The sequence below is a fragment of the Vidua macroura genome, chromosome 1 (genome assembly GCF_024509145.1).
Source record: "Vidua macroura isolate BioBank_ID:100142 chromosome 1, ASM2450914v1, whole genome shotgun sequence".
Classification (NCBI taxonomy): Eukaryota; Metazoa; Chordata; class Aves; order Passeriformes; family Viduidae; genus Vidua; species Vidua macroura.
In genome coordinates this window covers 666,705-684,889 of record NC_071571.1, presented here as the reverse complement: position 1 = coordinate 684,889, position 18,185 = coordinate 666,705, and the positions used below count along the sequence as shown (strand labels likewise).

Genomic DNA, 18,185 nt, shown 5'->3' with positions numbered 1-18,185 from the left:
CAGGTGTTGGAATGTCGGCGTGCTGCCCTGGGCTCCTGCCTTCCCCTCCTCCCTCTTCCTCCTCGTAGCTGAGTCTTCCTCACACCCCCTTCAGCTTTGGTGGTAATTCTCCAAAAGCAGCCGGAGCTGTGCCGAGCTGAGGGCTGCTGGGGGAGCTCCCTGTGCTGGGGCACCATCCCCCATCCCGGGCCTGCTCTGCCCTTAGCTCCTTCCACTTCCCTCTCCTTTCTCCCTGTCTCGCTCGTTCCCATCCCGGGAACAGCCCGAGCCCTCGGCACAACCACAGCACAGCCCAGAGGGGCCCACGGGGGCAACTGGCTGGAGCACGGGGTTCCTTTGCTTCTGGAGCAGAATAGAGGGGACGATTCAGATGGGATACTGGGGAGAAATTCTTCCCTGAGAGGGGCAAGGGACTGGGATGAATTTCCTGGAGAAGCTGTGGCTGCCCCATCCCTGGAAGCATCCAAGGCTGGACAGGGCTATCCCAGGAGCAACCTGGGGTAGTGGAAGGTGTCCCTGCCCCTGGCAGGTGGGGTGTGGGACTGGATGGGCTTTAGGGGCTCTTCCATCCCAAACCAGGAATTCTCCCACCCTGCTGAGGCCCTCGCTCCAGTTATTCCCAGCACAGAGGGTTCGCAGTGGTGCCAGCCCCAAATTCCCAGAGCCCCGTGCCCTTCCCCCGGCTGAGGCCCGTTGTGCCCGCAGGTGCCCCGGGCAGGAGCAGCCTGCCGCCGTCGCCGGAGCTGTGCCGCGGGGCCGCGGTGCGCTGCCAGCTGACGCACAGCGTGGCCTGCGCGCACCACAAACCCATCACGGCGCTCCGGGCCGCCGCCGGCCGCCTCGTCACCGGCAGCCAGGACCACACCCTGCGGGTGAGCGGGGAGGGGACAGGGACAGGGACAGGGACCACACCCTGCGGGTGAGCGGGGAGGGACGGGGACAGGGAGGGACAGGGATCACACCCTGCGGGTGAGCGGGGAGGGGACAGGGACAGGGACCACACCCTGCGGGTGAGCGGGGAGGGACGGGGAGGGACAGGGACCACACCCTGCGGGTGAGCGGGGAGGGACAGGGACAGGGACAGGGACCACACCCTGCGGGTGAGCGGGGAGGGACGGGGAGGGACAGGGACCACACCCTGCGGGTGAGCGGGGAGGGGACAGGGACAGGGACCACACCCTGCGGGTGAGCGGGGAGGGACGGGGAGGGACAGGGACCACACCCTGCGGGTGAGCGGGGAGGGACAGGGACAGGGACAGGGACCACACCCTGCGGGTGAGCGGGGAGGGACGGGGACAGGGAGGGACAGGGATCACACCCTGCGGGTGAGCGGGGAGGGGACAGGGACAGGGACCACACCCTGCGGGTGAGCGGGGAGGGGACAGGGACAGGGACCACACCCTGCAGGTGAGCAGGGAGGGACGGGGACAGGGAGGGACAGGGATCACACCCTGCGGGTGAGCGGGGAGGGACGGGGACAGGGAGGGACAGGGACCACACCCTGCGGGTGAGCGGGGAGGGGACAGGGACAGGGACAGGGACCACACCCTGCGGGTGAGCGGGGAGGGGACAGGGACAGGGACCACACCCTGCGGGTGAGCGGGGACAGGGACAGGGACAGGGATCACACCCTGCGGGTGAGCGGGGACGGGGACAGGGACCACACCCTGCAGGTAAGAGGGGCAGGGGCAGCTGCCCGGGCATGCAGGGAGGGGGGCTCCAGGAACTCTCTGGGGTCTGTTCCCTGCCTGGACGGGGCATGGGAGGAGTTGAAGGACAGAGCCTGGTGAGTGTCACCCTGAGCTGAGTGTGGCACCCTCGTGCCTTGGGAATGGGTGACTTCAAAGAGTTATGGAATCATTGAGGTTGGGAAAGATCTTCGAGACTATCAAGTCCAGTCCCCAGCAGTGCCAAGGCCACCACTAACCCATGTCCCCACATGCCACATCGACACGGCTTTAAAATCCCTTCAGGGCTGGGGACTCCACCACTGCCCTGGGCAGCCCCTTCCAATGCCTGACCACCCTTTCCCACAGAGGAGTTTTCCCAATATCCAACCTAAACTTCCCTCTCCTCCTGTCCCTGTTCCCTGGGAGCAGAGCCCGACCCCCCTGGCTGTCCCCTCCTGTCAGGAGCTGTGCAGAGCCACAAGGTCCCCCCTGAGCCTCCTTTTCTCCAGGCTGAGCCCCTTCCCAGCTCCCTCAGCCCCTCCTGGGGCTCCAGCCCCTTCCCAGCTCCATTCCCTGGACACGCTCCAAGTCTTCCTGTCAGGGGGGACCCAAAGCAGCACCCAGGATTTGAGGCCCCTGAGCAGGGCCAGCACAGGGGAACAATCCCTGCTCTGGTCTTGTGGCCACACTGGTTTTGATACAATCCAGGTGCTGTTACCTTCTTGCCTACCTGGGCACAGCTGGTCACATCCACCAGCACCCCAGGGTCTCTCCCAGCTCCTGTGTGCCCAGACCAGAGCATTCCATGAGGTTGCTGTGACATGCCCTGAGCGGCACATCCAGGTTCCAGGATGTCCCCTCTCCCCCTTCAGCTGTGCAGTCACTGCCCTGTCACCACCCTGGCACTGCCCACCAGCCGTGACGTGGCCCTGCCCTGGGCTGCAGCACCCCGGGGCCCCTGGCTGTGCCACAGTGGGACCAGGTGGGACCTGTTGTGTCGTGGGGAGCTCAGGTGGCACCGCCCCGAGCCCGGCTGGCCCCAGAGCCTCACTCGGGCCTCTCCTGCCCCAGGTGTTCCGGCTGGAGGACTCGTGCTGCCTGTTCACCCTGCAGGGCCACTCGGGAGCCATCACAGCCGTGTACATCGACCAGGTACGGGGGGCTGCTGGGCCTGAGCCCTCACACCTGAGCTCATACCTGAGCCCATCCTTGAGATCACACCTCAGCCCATCCCTGGCTCATCCCTGGTGCCATCCCTGAGCCCGTGGCTCACCTGGAGGCACTCACCTGGAGGCACTCACCTGGGTCCCTCCATCTCTCTCTGGCCAAGCCAGAGTTTTCCCCCAGTTCACTGCGAGCTCAGCAATCTCTTTCCCTGGAGATCTCTTGCTTCTCTGTCCTTCTGGAGCAGGAAATCCCTGTTCCTGCACTGTCAGCTGGGGCTCAACAGGCCTGAAATGGGGCCTGAGCCCCCAGGGAGGCTCTGCCCCCAGTCCCCAGGAGGAGTGGGAGTCCCCAGTGTGCTCCCTACAGCAGCGTGTGCCCCCACCCCACAGAAGTGACCTCGGGTGCTTCCCCAGGACCTTGGGGCTCCTGGGGGACCTGGGCTGTGTTCCCCCAGCCTGCTCAGGCTCACAGAACAGGCAGGGAAGCCCTGGGCTGGCAGTCCAGGGGTCCAGCCCGCGCTCACGTCGCCTCCCGCAGCCGGCAGCGCCGGAGCGTCGGTGGCACCGCGCGTGCCCTGGCACTGACGTGGCCCTGGTGTCCTGCAGACCATGGTGCTGGCCAGCGGTGGCCAGGACGGGGCCATCTGCCTGTGGGACGTGCTGACGGGCAGCCGCGTCAGCCACATGTTCGCCCACCGTGGGGACGTCACCTCCCTGACCTGCACCACGTCCTGCGTCATCAGCAGCGGCCTGGACGACGTCATCAGCATCTGGGACCGCAGCTCGGGCATCAAGCTCTACTCCATCCAGCAGGTGGGACCTGTGGGGCAGCTGGGGAGGGTTAGCCAGGAAACCAGGAATTGCTTGGGTTGGAAAACCCCCGGAGACCACGGAGCCCAACCACCCCCCTGCGCTGCCGAGGCCACCGCTGATCGTGTCCCCAGGTGTCACATCCACAGGGCTTTTAAATCCTTCTAGGGAAGGGGACTGCTCTGCTGCCCTGGGCAGCCCCTTCCAAAGTCTAATCACCCTTTCCAAGGGGAAATTCCTGCTGCTGTTCACCCTGAGCTCCCCTGGCCCAGCCTGAGGCCGTTCCCTCTCCTCCTGTCCCTGTTCCCTGGAGCAGAGCCCGACCCCCCGGCTGTCCCCTCCTGTCAGGAGCTGTGCAGAGCCACAAGGTCCCCCCTGAGCCCCCTTTTCTCCAGGCTGAGACTCCCCAGCTCCATCTCGCACCCTCAGGGGTTCTCCTGGGTTTTCCAGGCCCCCACCAGTCCCTGCAGGCACCTCTGCTGCGCTTGGAGGCTGAGGAGCCTGTGCTCCAGCTCGGCATGCTTGGAACAGCCTCCCTGCCACATGCAAAGGCTCGGCTCAGGCTCTGCCCCGCTCCCGCCCTCGGAGCTCAGCTCGGCGCCCTCTGTCCCGCAGGAGCTGGGCTGCGGCGCCAGCCTGGGCGTCATCTCCGACAACCTGCTGGTGACCGGGGGCCAGGGCTGCGTGTCCTTCTGGGACATCGGCTACGGGGACCTGCTCCAGACCGTCTACCTGGGCAAGAGCAACGAGTCGCAGCCGGCGCGGCAGATCCTGGTGCTGGAGAACGCCGCCATCGTCTGCAACTTCGGCAGCGAGCTCAGCCTGGTCTACGTGCCCTCGGTGCTGGAGAAGTTGGACTGAGCAGGAGCAGGGGCCGGCGGGGCTGAGGCGGGGCTCGGGGCTGTGCCGGAGAGGGGACAGGGCCGCGGGCTCCTTGGCTCCATCGATGCCACCGGAGCGACTCCGGTCACCGAGCGGGGTGGGGCCGCCGCCCTCCTGCTGCTCTGCCTGCTCCGGCATCTTCCAAGCGGTCCCGGGGAGCCCCGGCAGCGCGACGGTGCAGAGGGACACGGGGCGGGAGTGGGGACAGTGTGGTGGCTCCCGGCTGGACACCCAGCAGCGCCCCAGGACACGGGACAGCCCTCGGACAGCCCCGGCCCCGGGTGGCAGCCGGGGGAGGGCCGGCACCGACCCCTCCCGGGCATGGCTCGGCCCCCACGTGCCTTAGGGCGCGGCAGGGCCCCGCCCGATCCCGCCCGGGGCCGCAGCTGCCCCCACTCTATTTATTTATACGCTGTAAATAGTTATTTATTGGGGCAGGGGGCGCGGGGGTCCAGCCCCGGCAGTGCTGCCCTTGACGTGCCCTGGCATAGCTGCCCTGCCCGGCTCCCTCCTGCGCCCCGTCTGCAGCAATAGCACCTTCCTCCTCCTCCCCTTCCTCCTCCTCTTCCCGCTGCGGGGCCAGAGGAGCTTTTCTCAGGTTGGGAGCGGGCGGAGCTCTCGCCCCCCTCCTGCGGGCGCTGCGGAGGGACCCGAGCGGGGGCACAGCGGGACCAAGGTGCGCAGCCAGGGACGCGGCAGCAGCCGGGGCTCCCCCCGGGCCGGGGCTCCCCCCGGGCCCGAACCGCCCATGACGTCTGTTCTCGACCCCCGGTGATTGTAGAGGCGGCGCCGGCCTGGGGCAGGGGGGACCCCCGGGACCCCGGCCCAGCCCCCGCGGGTGGCCTTCGCCCAGCTGTACCTTTGTGCTGTACAGGGGACGCTTTTTGTACCGATCGTGTTTTATAACGTGTGCAGGAACATCCATTAAACGGAACTAACCCGAGCCTGGCTCAGCCCTGACCCTCCCCGCTCCCGGCAGCACCAGGGCCCGGCCCTGCAGATAAACTCGCTTTATTTTAGTAGCAAAGAGCTGAAAAAGTCAGTTCTACCTGGAGTCAAACAAAGCGGGGCTGGGGGCCGGGGGGCCCCCGCCCCCCTCACGCCTTGTTGAGGGTCCAGAGGGGGTCGAGCATGCTGAGGGGGTCGTCGCTGGGCCGGGGCGCCCGGAGCCCCTCGCCCGGCTGTGCCTGCAGGAAGTTCTGCTTGTTCATGCGCTGTTTGCCCTTGAGGGACGCGTCCAGGCTGAAGGCTTCGGGCGTCAGCGAGGCCAGGAGCTCCAGGGAGGAGGAGGAGGAGGCTGGGGGGGCAGCGGGGGGCTCTGGCGGCCCCCCCGGCCCCTCGGGGCTCTCCCCCCCTACGTGGTTGCTGCTCTCAGTGTCAGCCGATGCCTCGGGGAGGGGCGGCCTCGGGGCGGGGGGCTCGGAGTCGGGGGCACCGACACCATCCACGAGGCCGTCGGGAATCGCCAGCGGCACCTCGGGCTCCGGGGGCTCCGGGGCGGGGGCGGGATCCACCCCCCAGCCCTCCCCGGGCTCGGCGCTGGGCCCCCCCGGCTTGATGCTGAGCTTGGCGATGGTGGCCTGGATGGAGCTGATGGGCACGTCCCCCCCCAGCACCAGGTCCTGGGGGTCCTGCTGGAAGTAGAGCTGCGGGAGAGCGGCCCCGTGAGCCCCGGCAGGGGCAGAGCTCCCCAGAACCCCCCGGCACGGCCCTACACCCACCTTGGGAGAGGTGCTGTTGGGGGGCTTGGCCAGGGCGGGGCCGCCCACGCCGTGGCGCAGCAGCAGCTGCTCGGCGTGGAGCAGGACGGCCTCGAAGCAGAACTTGAGGTGCAGCTGCAGGGGAGGGGGGCACGGTGAGGCCCGGGGGGTGCAGCCCCCGCCCCACACGCGCGGCGCTGCAGCCCCCCCGCCCCGCGGTACCTTCTCCTGCAGCATGTGCTTGCGCTGCTGCCGCATCCGCCTCACCAGCTGCGCCAGGTCCGGGATGCCGTTCCCGGCCTCCACCTCCTGCACGGCGGCGTACAGCAGGCAGAAGGCGCCGGTGCGGCCCACGCCCGAGCTGCGGAGAGACCCCCGAGCCGTGACGGAGCCGGGAGACGAGGGGGAGCCCCTCTCCCCCGCCCCGGGAGCCCCCGGCCCGGCTCACCTGCAGTGCACCACGACCGGGGTGTGCAGCGGGCGCTGGTGCAGGTAATGCCCGTGCACCTCCTGGATGAAGCGCAGGAGGCTCCCCTTGCTGTCGGGCAGGCCCCTGGGGTGGGGGAACACACATTCGCCGGGGGGGGGCTCCGCACTCAGGCTCCCCGACGGGTCAGGGCTGCCCAAACACCCTCCCCGACTCCGGGGCCGAGCTCCCAGAACCGCCCCGGCAGAAGATCAGGGCCCCCCAAGCCCCCCCCCTTTGTCCCACTCCCCCCGCGTACAGCTCAGGCCAGGAGGTGAACTGGAGGTGGGCCACGGTGCGTTTGAGGCTCTGGTCCCGGTACTGCAGCGTCAGCATCCGCTCCACGTGCGTGGGGGTCACGCGCAGGCCGGTGAGCACCACGGTCAGGGGGCCGTGGGCCACGGGCTGGCCCCGCTCCGACGGGAAGTACCGGAGCACCTTCTGCCGCGGGACAGGCTGTCAGCACGGCCCGGGGACCCTCGGGTGCCGCAGGGCCTGCGGACACCCGCCCCCGGGCCCCGGGCAGCGTGTCCCGCGCCCGGGACAGGACGCACCTTGTCCAGCTCCTGCTCGGACACGAGCATGACGACCACGGACACCTTCTGCTCGTAGATCATGAGCCAGAAGTCGGCGGCGGTGCCGAGCAGCGGGGCCTGGGTGGCGATGAGGGCGGGGCAGTACGGGGACAGGTCCTCCACGCGGCTGGCGTTGATGTAGTCGTCCTTGCCCGAGCGCAGCACGACGCGGTTGCGGTCGTAGGGCATGATGTCCTGGTGCCGGTTCTTCATGGAGTAGCAGCGGGCGATGGCGATGGAGCGCTGCCGGGCGTCGCGCTCCTGGGCCTCCTGCAGCTCCTTCCAGAGCGCGTCCAGCTCGGAGCCGCCGCCGGGCGCGGGCCGCTCCAGCCGCTCGGCCAGGGCGCGGAACCGCTCCAGCTCGGCCAGCAGCCGCCGGATGCGCTCGGGCTCCGCGTACGGGTCGGCCTCGATGAGCTGCACGGCCCGCGGCCGCTGCCCCTCCTGCGCCCCCGCCTTAGTGGGCTGCAGCAGCCCCCCGGGCGCGGCCGAGCCGCCGGGCTGGCTCTCGGGGCTGGACGACAGCAGGTCGGCGGGGCAGGGGCTCTGCCGCGGGAACGGCGCGTCCCCGGAGCCCGGCGGGGGCAGCGCAGGAGGGGGCCGCGGCGCCGGGGGCTGCAAGGGCAGGGCCGGGGACGGGGACGGGGCCGGGGACGGGACCAGCGGGCCCTGGACCACCACGGTGCCCGGCAGCGGGCCGGGAGAGGGGGCCTGGCTGGGAGGAGCGGGCGCGGGGGGACCCAGGGCCATGGTCCCGGGGGGCAGCTGAGCGCTGGGGGGGGCCGGGCTGGGGCAGAAGGGCAGGGCGGGGGACCCGGGGGGCACCGGCTGGAGCCCCCCCAGGGTCGGGGGGCCGCTCTGGGCGGCGGTCCTGGGGAAGGGCACGGCCCCCGGGTGTGGGGCAAGGCCCGCGGGGGGCAGCTGGTCCTGCCCGGGGAGCTGGTAGAGCTGGGGGGGCAGCGGGGCCCCCGGAGCGCTGAAACGCTGCTGGGGGAACTGGGCCGGGGGGGCCAGGGGGACCCGGGGGGGCTGCTGGAAGGGCAGAGGGGCCTGGGCTCGGCCCGGGGGCAGGAAGGGACCCGGGGGGAACTGCTGGGGGCCCTGGGCGAAGGCGGGCGGGGGCTGTGCCGGGGGGAAGGGGGGCTGAGCCGGCGCCCCGAAGGGCTGAACCCCCCCCGCGCTGTAGGGGAAGGGCGCCGGGGGGACCCCCGGGCGCTGGGGGGGCAGGAAGGGGCCCGCGGGTCCCCGCGGGGGCACGGAGCAGCTGGAGATGGGGGCCTGGACGCTGTCCACCGTGGTGGTGGCCGGGCGCGCTGCCGGGGGCTCCTGGCCCCCCAGCCCCGGCACGGGCGGCCGGAGCGGGCCGGGGGCCGGCCCGGGCTGGCCCAGGCCGTAGGCGGGCAGGGGCCCGTGCTGGGGGGACGAGCGCGGCGGCGGCACCGGGGGCGCCCCCCCGAAGGCCGGGCGAGCCGGGGCGCGGATCAGCGGCGCGGCCGGGAAGAGCTGAGGGGCGGCGGGGCCGGGGGCAGGCCCGGCCGGGGCCGAGGGCTGCAGCAGCGGCCCCGGCACCGCCCCGGCGGCAGGAAAGGGGCCGGGGACGGCGGGAGGAGCGGGCAGGCGGTAGTGCCCCGGGAAGGGGGGCGTGGGGGCCAGGGGGGGCAGCGGGGCGCTGGCCGCCCCCCCCGGCAGCAGGTAGGGCTCGGGGGGCCGCAGCCCCCCGGCCAGGGCGGCCAGCGCTGGGGGGGGCAGCTGGCCCAGGGCTCCGGGCAGCAGCTCCGGGGGGAGGCTCCGCAGCTCCTCCGGCAGCTCCGACAGCACCAGGGAGCCCAGCTCAGCGGCCTCGGGGCCCCCGGCCTCGTCCGGCGGCTTCTTCTGCAGGGGGGGCTTGGGGGCCGTGGGCCGGGGCGGCGGCTGCTTCTTCAGCTCCCTGAGGGGGCAGGGGGCTCCGTGTGGGGCCGGGTGCTGCCCCACGGGTACCAGGAGCCCTCCCCGGCCCCCAGAGCACCACCCACAGCTCCCAAAGGCCCTTCTCACCCCGGGGGTCTCGCTGCCCCCCGGTGTGTGCCCACCCACCTCTCCAGCAGCTGCTGCCGGTGGGCCTCGCTGGCCTGGCACACGGCCCGTGCCCGCTCCAGCAGCTTGGCCGCCTTCCCCTCCAGGTCCGTGTAGAAATCCTTCCCCTCCTGGGACTTCTTCATCAGGTCCTCATAGGCCTCGTAGGAGGCCACCAGGGTCTGCACGGTCGTGTTCCACCTGGCACAGGGGCACAGAGGGGCTCAGCAGGACGCAGCACCAGGGTAAAGGTGGGCACCCAGCTCCAGGCTCCTGCGGGACCCTCCGGTTCCCACTGGGATGGGCACAAGGACAGGACAAGGCCACCACAGCCTCAGCAGTGGAGCGGGACAGGAGAAGCTGGTGGTGGTCCCAGGGGGGTGAGGGCTGTTCCTGGGCACCCCTCACTCACTTGTGCTCCACCTCGGCCAGGGCCTTGCGCACGGCCGCGTATTTGACGTTGGCGTCGGTCAGGGCCTTGAGCACGTTCTCCTGGGCAGCCAAGTTCTGCTCCAGGTACACCTTGAGCTGGTCGTACTTCTTCAGCTGCTCCTCAAAGAGTTTCTGCCGGGACACGGGCGGGTCTGCGGGGCTGTGGGACAGAGCGGTCCCCGCGGGGGACACAGGCGTGTCCCCAAGCCCACCTTCATCTCGGAGCGGTCAGTGGTGACCAGCGAGGTGGTGATGTCATCCTTCTGGATCATCTCCCGCAGCTGCTGCTCCAGGGACATCCGCTGGTCCCGCATCTCCTGCACCTTGGCCAGGATCCGCTTCAGGTTCTGCAGCACCTGTTTGTCGTCTGCGGGTGGGGCGGGGTCAGGCGTGGGGCCGGATCCCGGGGGACCCGCGGGGTGGATCTGCAGAGCCAGGCCTTGCCTGGGGCAGTCCCTGTCCCCTTTGTCCCCAAACAGGGCCCACTTCACACGTTCCCTGGGGGCAAGCCCCGCCGTGCTGGCACTGACAGTGCCAGCACCAGGTGACACACGGGGGACACAGAGAGGGACAGCCCTTCCTCCCCCGGCCCAGGGGCACTGCCAGTCCCCCGGGGGCACACAAGGGGTACAGCCCTGCCTCCCCCAGCTGGGGGGGGGACACTCACCTTCGGAGAGGGTGGGGGTGGGCAGCGCGGCCCGCACCTGCTCCAGGGGGCCGCCGAGCAGGCGCAGGTTGCCCAGGTGCAGGTTCATGGCGCGGTGCAGCTCGGTGTTGGTGAAACTCGCCTTCTCGTGCAGCTCCAGGTACTTGGAGCACTCCTTGCTCACCTCGGCCAGCCCCGGGGGGGACCCTGGCGCCGGCGGGACCCTCCCCAGCAGCTCCTGCAGCTTCCGCTCCTGCGCCTCGTCCTCCTCCAGCAGGTCCCGGATCTCCTTCAGCGACGCCTCCACGTCGGTGAAGACCCCGGAGAGCACTGGGGGGGCACGGGGGGGTGCTGGTGGGCGTGGGGCCGCCTCCTGCCTGCCCCGGGCCTGGAGCCAGGCACGGACACGGCAGCTCCAGGAATAAACCCGGCTGTGGGCAGCCAGAGGCGGGGACACGGCAGCCCAGGCGTTGGGGTGCTGGGCTCCTGGGAAGCCCTGCCCTTGGGGTCATCCCCGCTCCCATCCAGCAGGAAAAATGCTTTGGGATTCAGGAATTTATGCCGGTACAGAACCAGCCGTCGGTGAAAACACTCCCAACACCTTGGGCAGGGAGTGATGCTGGCCCCTGGCCCCCAGCCCCTGGCAGGGAGCAGTGCCAGCCCCTGGGGTCCCGGGGCCCTCACCCTGCATGGACTGGACGAGGTTGCGCACGGTGTCGGGGCGCACGCTGAGCGCGGCACATTTCTCCATCAGCACGGGCGGGATGTGGTTGTACATGTCCAGGTTGTCCACGGTCTCGGGGTCCAGCTGCATGGAGTCCATGAACTGGCTGTGGGACACAGAGGGGCCCCTGAGGGGTGGCAGTGTCCCCCCTCCAGAGGCTCGGGAGCACTGGGACCCCGTGGGGCAGAAGGGCCGGGCCCCTCACGTACTCCAGCACTTCGTTCTTGGCTTCGATCTTGGCCATCACATCCCGCAGCAGTTTGGCCTTTTCCTCGCTGGGACGGGACAGAACAGAACAGTCCATGAGCCCAGGGAAATACCCAGCAAGCTCCACAGCCCCAGCTCCAGTCCCAGCCATCCCATCCCATGCCATGCCATCCCATCCCATGCCATGCCATCCCATGCCATCCCAGCCCAGCCCAGTCCATCCCAGCCTGCTCTGGCCAGAGCCTGGACACACCTGTACAGGGGTGACCAGGACACACCTGTACAGGGATGAGGCCTCGTGGGCAGCCATGGGCACCAGCTTGGCAAAGATGTCAGGGCCGGTGACCGCGGGGTCCGTGGGGTTGACGGGCAGAGCCTTCACCAAGGGGGCACCTGAGGGACACGGCGGGCTGGGACCGCTCCCGAAGGGAGGCTCCCCTCAGTCCCAGCAGGGCCCTGTCCCCAGGGGCCCCAAAGCCCCCCCTGACCTTTCACAGACTGCAGGGTGTCCAGCGCGGGCACGGCCTCGTGGTAGATGAAGTCATTGTCCTTTTTGGCTGAATTGTACCTGGAAATGGGAAGTGATGTTGGGAGGGAAGGAGCAGGTGGCATTCCTGGCTCCCTAAGCTCGCTCCCAACAGGCTCAGCCCCCCTGGCTCTCCTGGGATTGCTCCAGCAATTCCCACAGCAGCCATCCATCCCCAGGGCCTGGGGCAGTGCTGGGTTCTGCACATCAGGGCACCAGGAACGCTCCCTGGGCTCCCTGCCCACCAACATTCCCGACCCCTGGAAAAGGACAGAGACACCCTGGGGTGCCCCAGACTCACTTCCCACCAATGACATCCATGGTGAACCTCAGAGCTTCCTGCACGGTTTCAGGCTGGCCCTGTGGGATTGAGAGGGGGAATCGCTGTCCGAGCGCTCCAGACAGGCTCGGAGAGGCCTGGAGGCAGCTGAGCCCCTGAAACCGACCCCAGTCCTGCTCCTCCTGCAGCCTGGCAGCCCAGGGCCCAGCTGGGAGGGGGAAGCCCCCAGTCCCAGAGGGCAGGAACCCACCTTGGCCAGCTTGATGGCTTCGTTGAGCTTGTCCAGAGCGCTCTGGAAGTAGATGACCTGTGGGAGAGCAGGGGCTGGGCTTGGCACGGGAGGCACTGTCCTGGCTCTGCCCAGGCCCAGAGCTCCCCATGGCCCTCCCAGAGCACCCAGGCCCTGGCAGGACACAGGACGTGGCTGTGGACACCCAACCTCTTCCAGGACACAAGCCCCTTCCCAGGACCCCGATCCAGAGGCTGGAGAGGATGGAATGGGATGACACGGCCCCACTTACCCTTTCCCCAAACTTCTGCTGCTCCTCGGCCTGTTTCCCCATGTGCAGCTGGAAGAAAACTGGGATCAGAGCTCTGTAACTCCAGGAAGAGCTTTGAGAGGGGGAGGAAAACCCCAGGGAGCAGCCAGGGCTGCTGCAGAGCTGGCAGGAGCATCCCGAGGCGGGATGGGAGTACAGGCAGAGCCCCCCAGCCCCAGCTCCCCCTCACTCACGTGGGCCACGGCAGCAAAATAATAGATTTTCATTTGAACCAGTTTCTTCCAGTCCTTCTGGATCTTGCCCAGCAGCGAGGCCGTCTCCGAGTTCTCCAGGGCCCGGCAGGCCTCCTTGTAGTAATCCACCACCTGTGGAGAGGGACGGGGGAGAAGCCTGGAATTCCAGATCCCAGGGGAAGCAGAGCAGGGCAGCGATGGGGAATCACCAGCACCAGCCCAAGGACTCGGATCACCCAGAGGAATGGTTGGGGGGAACACAGGGATGTGTTTGGGACCACAGCCAGGGACTGTCACCAGTCCAGGCTGCTCCAAGCCCCATCCAGCCTGGCCTTGGACACTGCCAGGGATCCAGGGGCAGCCACAGCTGCTCTGGGAATTCCATCCCAGTGCCTCACCCACCTCACAGCCAAGAATTCCTTCCCAATACTGCCCCCACATCTCCCATTCCCTGTGTCCTGTCACTCCAGGCCCTTGCCCAAAGTCCCTCTCCAGCTCCTGATCCCAGGGCAGTGGGAGCAGGGCCGTGCTGGGAGCAGCTCCTGGAGCTCACCTGGGCACTGATCCGGGCCACAAGGAAGCTTTTCCTGTTGTCCAGCATGGACTTCTCCAGGAGACACTCCTGTGCCTGGCCCTGCCAGGGGCAAGAGAGGAATGTTCAGTGTCCCCAATCCTTGGGACAGCCCAGACCCCTGGCAGGACCCACTGGCTCCAGGCCTTTCCCAAGGGCTGGATGTGGCACAGGGAATACCAGCCCTGAGGGAGCCTGGAGAGCCCAGGCATAGCACTGAGCCTTCCCTGATCCCCCAGTGCCTCCCTAAACCTCCTTCCCCTGCACCCCGGGAGGGAGCCCAGACCCCACAGAGAACCACTGGGGGACACTGGGGTCCTGTGCCCTTGGATCCACGGGGAACACCAAGCCCACGGACACACTGGAGGGGTCCCAGTGGCAGCAGTGCCCCCAGTCCCCACCAGCATGAGGTTGATGTTGAGGCTGAGGATCTGGTGGCTCATGTCCACGCTGTAGGAATGTGGGAAGTGATCCCGCAGGTAGGTGAAGGCGCCGGCAGCACACTGGAAGTGGGTGCAGGAAACCTTCATGCCCTGAGGGGATGGAATTGTTGGCTTTGCAGAAGACTTCCCACATCATGGAGTCCACCCAGCCCCCAGCACTGCCAAGGCCACCCCTGACCATGTCCACAGGTGCCACACCCACAGGGATGTCACATCCCTCCAGCAGTGGGGACTCCACCCCTGCCCTGGGCAGTGGGGCCAGGGCTGGAGAGCCCTTTCCAGGATGGATTTTTCCAGTATCCCACCTGAGGCCATTCCCTCTTGCCCTGCCACTGGGAGCAGAGCCCCAGCCCTGGGCTGTCCCCTCCTGGTGCTCCACCCCTTCCCCAGACACCCCTCCATGTCCTGTACCTGGACACCCCAAACCCCAGAGGTTCCAGGTTCCTGCCAGTGCCCAGCACAGGGACTGTCCCTGCCCTGTCCCACCCAGCTGACACTGCCCAGGTGCCACCTGTGCCCCGGAGCTGGCACCGAGGGCTGCGGGGTCGTTACCTCCTCGGACACGCGCTTGTCCATGGCTCCCAGCATGGAATGCAGAGCTCCTGTGGGGACAGGGGGGGCTCAGCGGGGCAGGGACACCCCTGGGAGTGGGGGCTTGGGCCAGGGAGCCCCAAAGCTGCCGGAATCAGGGAGCTCACCCAGGTTGTAGAGCACACAGGCCTGCTCGTACTTGATGTCCTCGTGCGTCACCGCCTTGCCCGAGAAGATCTCAGTCCTGGGGGGAAGGGGGCACAGGACAGGGGGCAACCAGGGATTCTCCCAGGAGCAGGAATTACTGGGAACCCCGTTCCCCAAGGGTTCCTGAGACCCCCCCTCTGCAGGCCCCCATTCCCCAAGGGCTCCCCAGGGCAGGACCACGTTCCCCAAAGGTTCCCTGGGATCCCCCTGTGCCACCCCAGGCAGGACCCCATTCCCAGGGGGTTCCTTGAGCAGCTCCTCACCAGGGGATGGGCATGGCCACATCCTGCCTGGCTCAGCCCCCATCCCAGCTCCCTCATCCCAGGATTCCCCATCCTGGGATTCCCTATCCCACCCTCCCCAAAGCCAGGATTTCCCATCCCAGGATCCCCCATCCCAGGATTCCTCATCCCAGGATTCCCCATCCCAGGATCCCCCATCCCACCCTCCCCATCCCAGCATTCCCCATCCCATCTGATCCCATCCCATCCCACCCTCCCCATTCCAGCTCCCCCATCCCACCCTCCCCATTCCAGCATTCCCCATCCCAGCATTCCCCATCCCATCCCATCCCACCCCACCCCACCCCATCCCAGCCCAGCCCAGCCCTCACCAGGTGACGGGCACGGCCGCGTCCTGGCCCTGCCCCATGGGGATGCGGCTCTGCAGGAAGTGCAGCTGCCCCAGGTACTTGCGCAAGGTGCTGCAGCCCTCGAAGTCCCTGGGAACGCTGACGGCGCTCTGGGGAGGAGGAGGAGGAGGAGGAGGGAGAGGAGGAGGAGGGAGAGGCTCTGGGCACTGCCTGTTCCAGGCAGGAACGGGGAGCCAGCAGCACCCGGCTGCTCGGGATGGGGCAGGGCTCCTGGAGACCCTGGGAACAGCTGAGCTCTCCCAAAAACGAGCCAGGGGGAGCTCCCTTATGGAAGGGGGGGAGCGGGGCAGGAAAATGAGGCTCTGCACCCCCGGCACAGCTCCCAGGGCCGGGACAACCACGGGATTTGGGTGTCCTGGGGCAGGGAGGGGGGGGAACAGCAGCAAGGCTTCAGGAGGAATCCCAGTGCTGGGCTGGGGGTGTCGGGCCCCCCAAACCCCAAGGCTTTGGGGAGCCTGCCCTGCTCCCCCCCGGCCAGCAGCTCACGGCTCCTGGATCCCTGGGATCATGGCGGGGCTGCTCCGTGGGCCGCAGGACGGGGAGAGGAGCGGCCCCGGGCCGCGGGGGCGGCAGGGCCATCGCGGAGCCCCCGGGCCGGCTCCCGGGCTCCCCCCTCACCTGCCGCAGCAGCTCCAGCTTGCGCAGCTCCTCGTTGTAGCTCTCCGGGTTCTCCCCATAGTTCTTCAGCACGAACTGCGAGGCGGCAGAGGCTCAGCGGCCCGGAGCCGCGGGAGCCCCGCACCGGGGACACCGGGGACACCGGGGACACCGGGGACACCGGGGACATCGGGGACACCGGGGACACCGGGCCCGGCTGGGCGGAGCTTGGCACCAACGGACAGCCCGGGGAACGGGACCGGGGAATGGGAACGGGGGAACTGGGAACGGGGGAACGGGAACAAGGAATGGGAACGGGGGAATGGGAACGGGGAATGGGAACGGGGAAACGGGCCCAGGGAATGGGATAGGGGAATGGAATCGGGAACGGGATCAGGGAATGGGACCGGGGAATGGGATTGGGGAAAGGGATCAGGAAATGGGACCGAGGAATGGGACCGGGGAACGGGGCTGGGGAATGGGAACGGGGGAATGGAAACGGGGAATGGGAACGGGGGAACGGGACCGGGGGAATGGGAACGGGAACGGGGAATGGGACCGGGGAACTGGGATCGGGGAATGGGATCGAGGAATGGGATCGAGGAATGGGATCGAGGAATGGGCCCGGGAATGGGCCCGGGAACGGCTGAGGTTGGAAAAGGGACTTACGGGCACAGGGAAGGTCCCCCCGGCCCCAAGGGCCCCCATGCTGGGGACCCTCCCAGGGGCCGCCCGTGTCCCCCGCAAAACCGCACAACCGCTGAGGAGCCCCCCGGTCCTCTCCCCCCACACATTCTGTGGCCCAGCAAGCGCCGGACAGGGGTGGAGCTCGTTTACAGCCGCTAATGAAGTGACTAATTAAGCGGGCCCCCGCGGGGGCGGCAGGGACACGGCGTCAGCCCCCGGCGGCTCCGGGCAGGGGGGCCCCCGATCCAAAGCCGCAGCTGCAGCCCCCGGCGGCTCCGGGGACGCCCCAGGCATCCCGCCCGCCGCTCGCCCCGGCCCCGGGCTCCCCGGAGGCGCCCGGACCACCCCGGCTCCCTTCCGACCCCGCCCCGCCGGGCCCTGCCCGGCCCCACCTTCTTGACGGCGGCGTTGAAGGCGAACTCGCCGGCCTCCTTGAGGTCGAGCCAGATCATGGGCATGCGGGGCACGGCCTCCATCCCGGCGCGGCCCGATCCCGGCCCGGCCCGGCCCAGACCGATCCCGGCCCGCTCCCGGCACGGCCCGGCCCGCCGGAACCGCGCGCGGGGGCTCACGGGACACCGAGTCCGCGCGACACTTCCGGCTCCGTTCCCATGGCGACGCCCCGCCCCCCAAAAAGGGGTGATCGTGTGGCCACGCCCGCTCGGGGCGGTACAAGCGATGCTGCCATGGGGACGCCTCGCCCGCTGATTGGATGACAGGGCTGTTGTCATGGAGAAGCCCCGCCCCGGAGGCGGGACAGTTGCTATGGCAACCGGCCACGCCCAGCCTCTCCCCGGCGCGCTCCCGCCGGGGTGCCGTTAATTAATCACCCCGTTAATTGCCCTGCTCCCACCTCCCGCGGCCCCGCCAGGGTCCGGTTGTGCATTTAGGGCTCCAGGACCTCCTCGTTCAGCCCCCAGGGCTGTTCCATCAACCAGTGACAGCAGCTGATCCTACAGCAAGCTTTTAACCCGTTAACATAACTATCTGCTCCGTTAATTGATGCACTCATTTAATTGTTCGAGCCGTTAGCGGAGCTCTTTGGTGGGTTCTGGAGCCCTGGCTTCCAGCCCTGGGGACACAGCAGGGACAGAGCAGGTGAGCGCAGGGCCAGGGGACATCAGGATCTGGGACATGGGGACGCCGTGGTTCGGGGCCACCTGAGCCAGCCCAGGTGACCCTGGGGACACGGGGTGGGCTCCTGCGGAACCTCTGCTCCAGCACCCGCAGCATCCCCGTCTCCTCCCACCCGATCCCCATTTCGATCCCTCTTCAGCAGGAAATAAAAACGCTCTGGAATCAAAACACGTTAAAAGCACGGGTTCACGTTTAATTCCCCGACTGCGGCGTCGCTGAAGCCTCCTGGTTCTCCCGCAGGGATCTGCCACGCTGCTCCGGCCGCTCCTTCCGCGCCTCCGGACACCGCCCTGAGGGATGACGGCACCGCGAAGGGAGGGGTGAGCCAGGCCCCGGCAGGTGACACGGGCACACCCGGCAGGTGACACAGCACACCTGGCAGGTGACAGCAGCACACCCGGCAGGTGATTGGGCACACACCTGGCAGGTGACAGCACACACCCGGCAGGTAACAGCACACACACCCGGCAGGTGACACTGCACACACCTGG

At 68.7% G+C, this 18,185-nt stretch overlaps 2 protein-coding genes across 3 annotated transcripts in view; one reads left to right on the top strand and one right to left on the bottom strand.

Moving 5' to 3' along the window:
• Nucleotides 1-5,471, top strand: part of SCAP (SREBF chaperone) — a 56,538-nt gene extending 51,067 nt beyond the window's left edge. For both annotated transcript variants that reach the window (XM_053984995.1, XM_053984988.1), the window contains exons 20-23: nt 706-872; nt 2,742-2,822; nt 3,443-3,649; nt 4,262-5,471. In XM_053984995.1, coding sequence (XP_053840970.1) covers nt 706-872; nt 2,742-2,822; nt 3,443-3,649; nt 4,262-4,507 — 701 coding nt within the window. In that variant the 3' untranslated portion in view covers nt 4,508-5,471. The remainder of the gene's footprint in view (nt 1-705; nt 873-2,741; nt 2,823-3,442; nt 3,650-4,261) is intronic.
• A 52-nt stretch (nt 5,472-5,523) lies between these two features.
• Nucleotides 5,524-17,203, bottom strand: PTPN23 (protein tyrosine phosphatase non-receptor type 23). Its single transcript, XM_053984975.1, has 25 exons — nt 16,950-17,203; nt 15,892-15,966; nt 15,235-15,362; nt 14,582-14,658; nt 14,436-14,485; nt 13,842-13,973; nt 13,423-13,503; nt 12,870-13,001; nt 12,658-12,705; nt 12,387-12,443; nt 12,158-12,216; nt 11,819-11,898; nt 11,609-11,723; nt 11,333-11,398; nt 11,084-11,229; nt 10,421-10,729; nt 9,966-10,120; nt 9,734-9,885; nt 9,343-9,522; nt 7,249-9,196; nt 6,954-7,135; nt 6,677-6,781; nt 6,451-6,589; nt 6,250-6,363; nt 5,524-6,174 (listed from the first exon to the last, which is right to left on the bottom strand). The coding sequence occupies exons 1-25, from the start codon at nt 17,031-17,033 to the stop codon at nt 5,626-5,628; spliced, it is 5,163 nt and encodes a 1,720-aa protein (XP_053840950.1). The 5' UTR covers nt 17,034-17,203; the 3' UTR covers nt 5,524-5,625.
• Between the last annotated feature and the right edge of the window lie 982 nt (nt 17,204-18,185).

Coding starts and splice junctions, on each gene's coding strand:
- PTPN23 (XM_053984975.1), bottom strand. CDS start 17,033: ATGGAGGCCGTGCCCCGCATGCCCATGATCTGGCTCGACCTCAAGGAG. Junction 11,399..11,608: donor GAGGCCTCATCCCTGTACAG/GTGTGTCCTGGT, acceptor GTCCCGTCCCAG/CGAGGAAAAGGCCAAACTGC. Junction 9,523..9,733: donor CTGGCCGAGGTGGAGCACAA/GTGAGTGAGGGG, acceptor CCCCTGTGCCAG/GTGGAACACGACCGTGCAGA.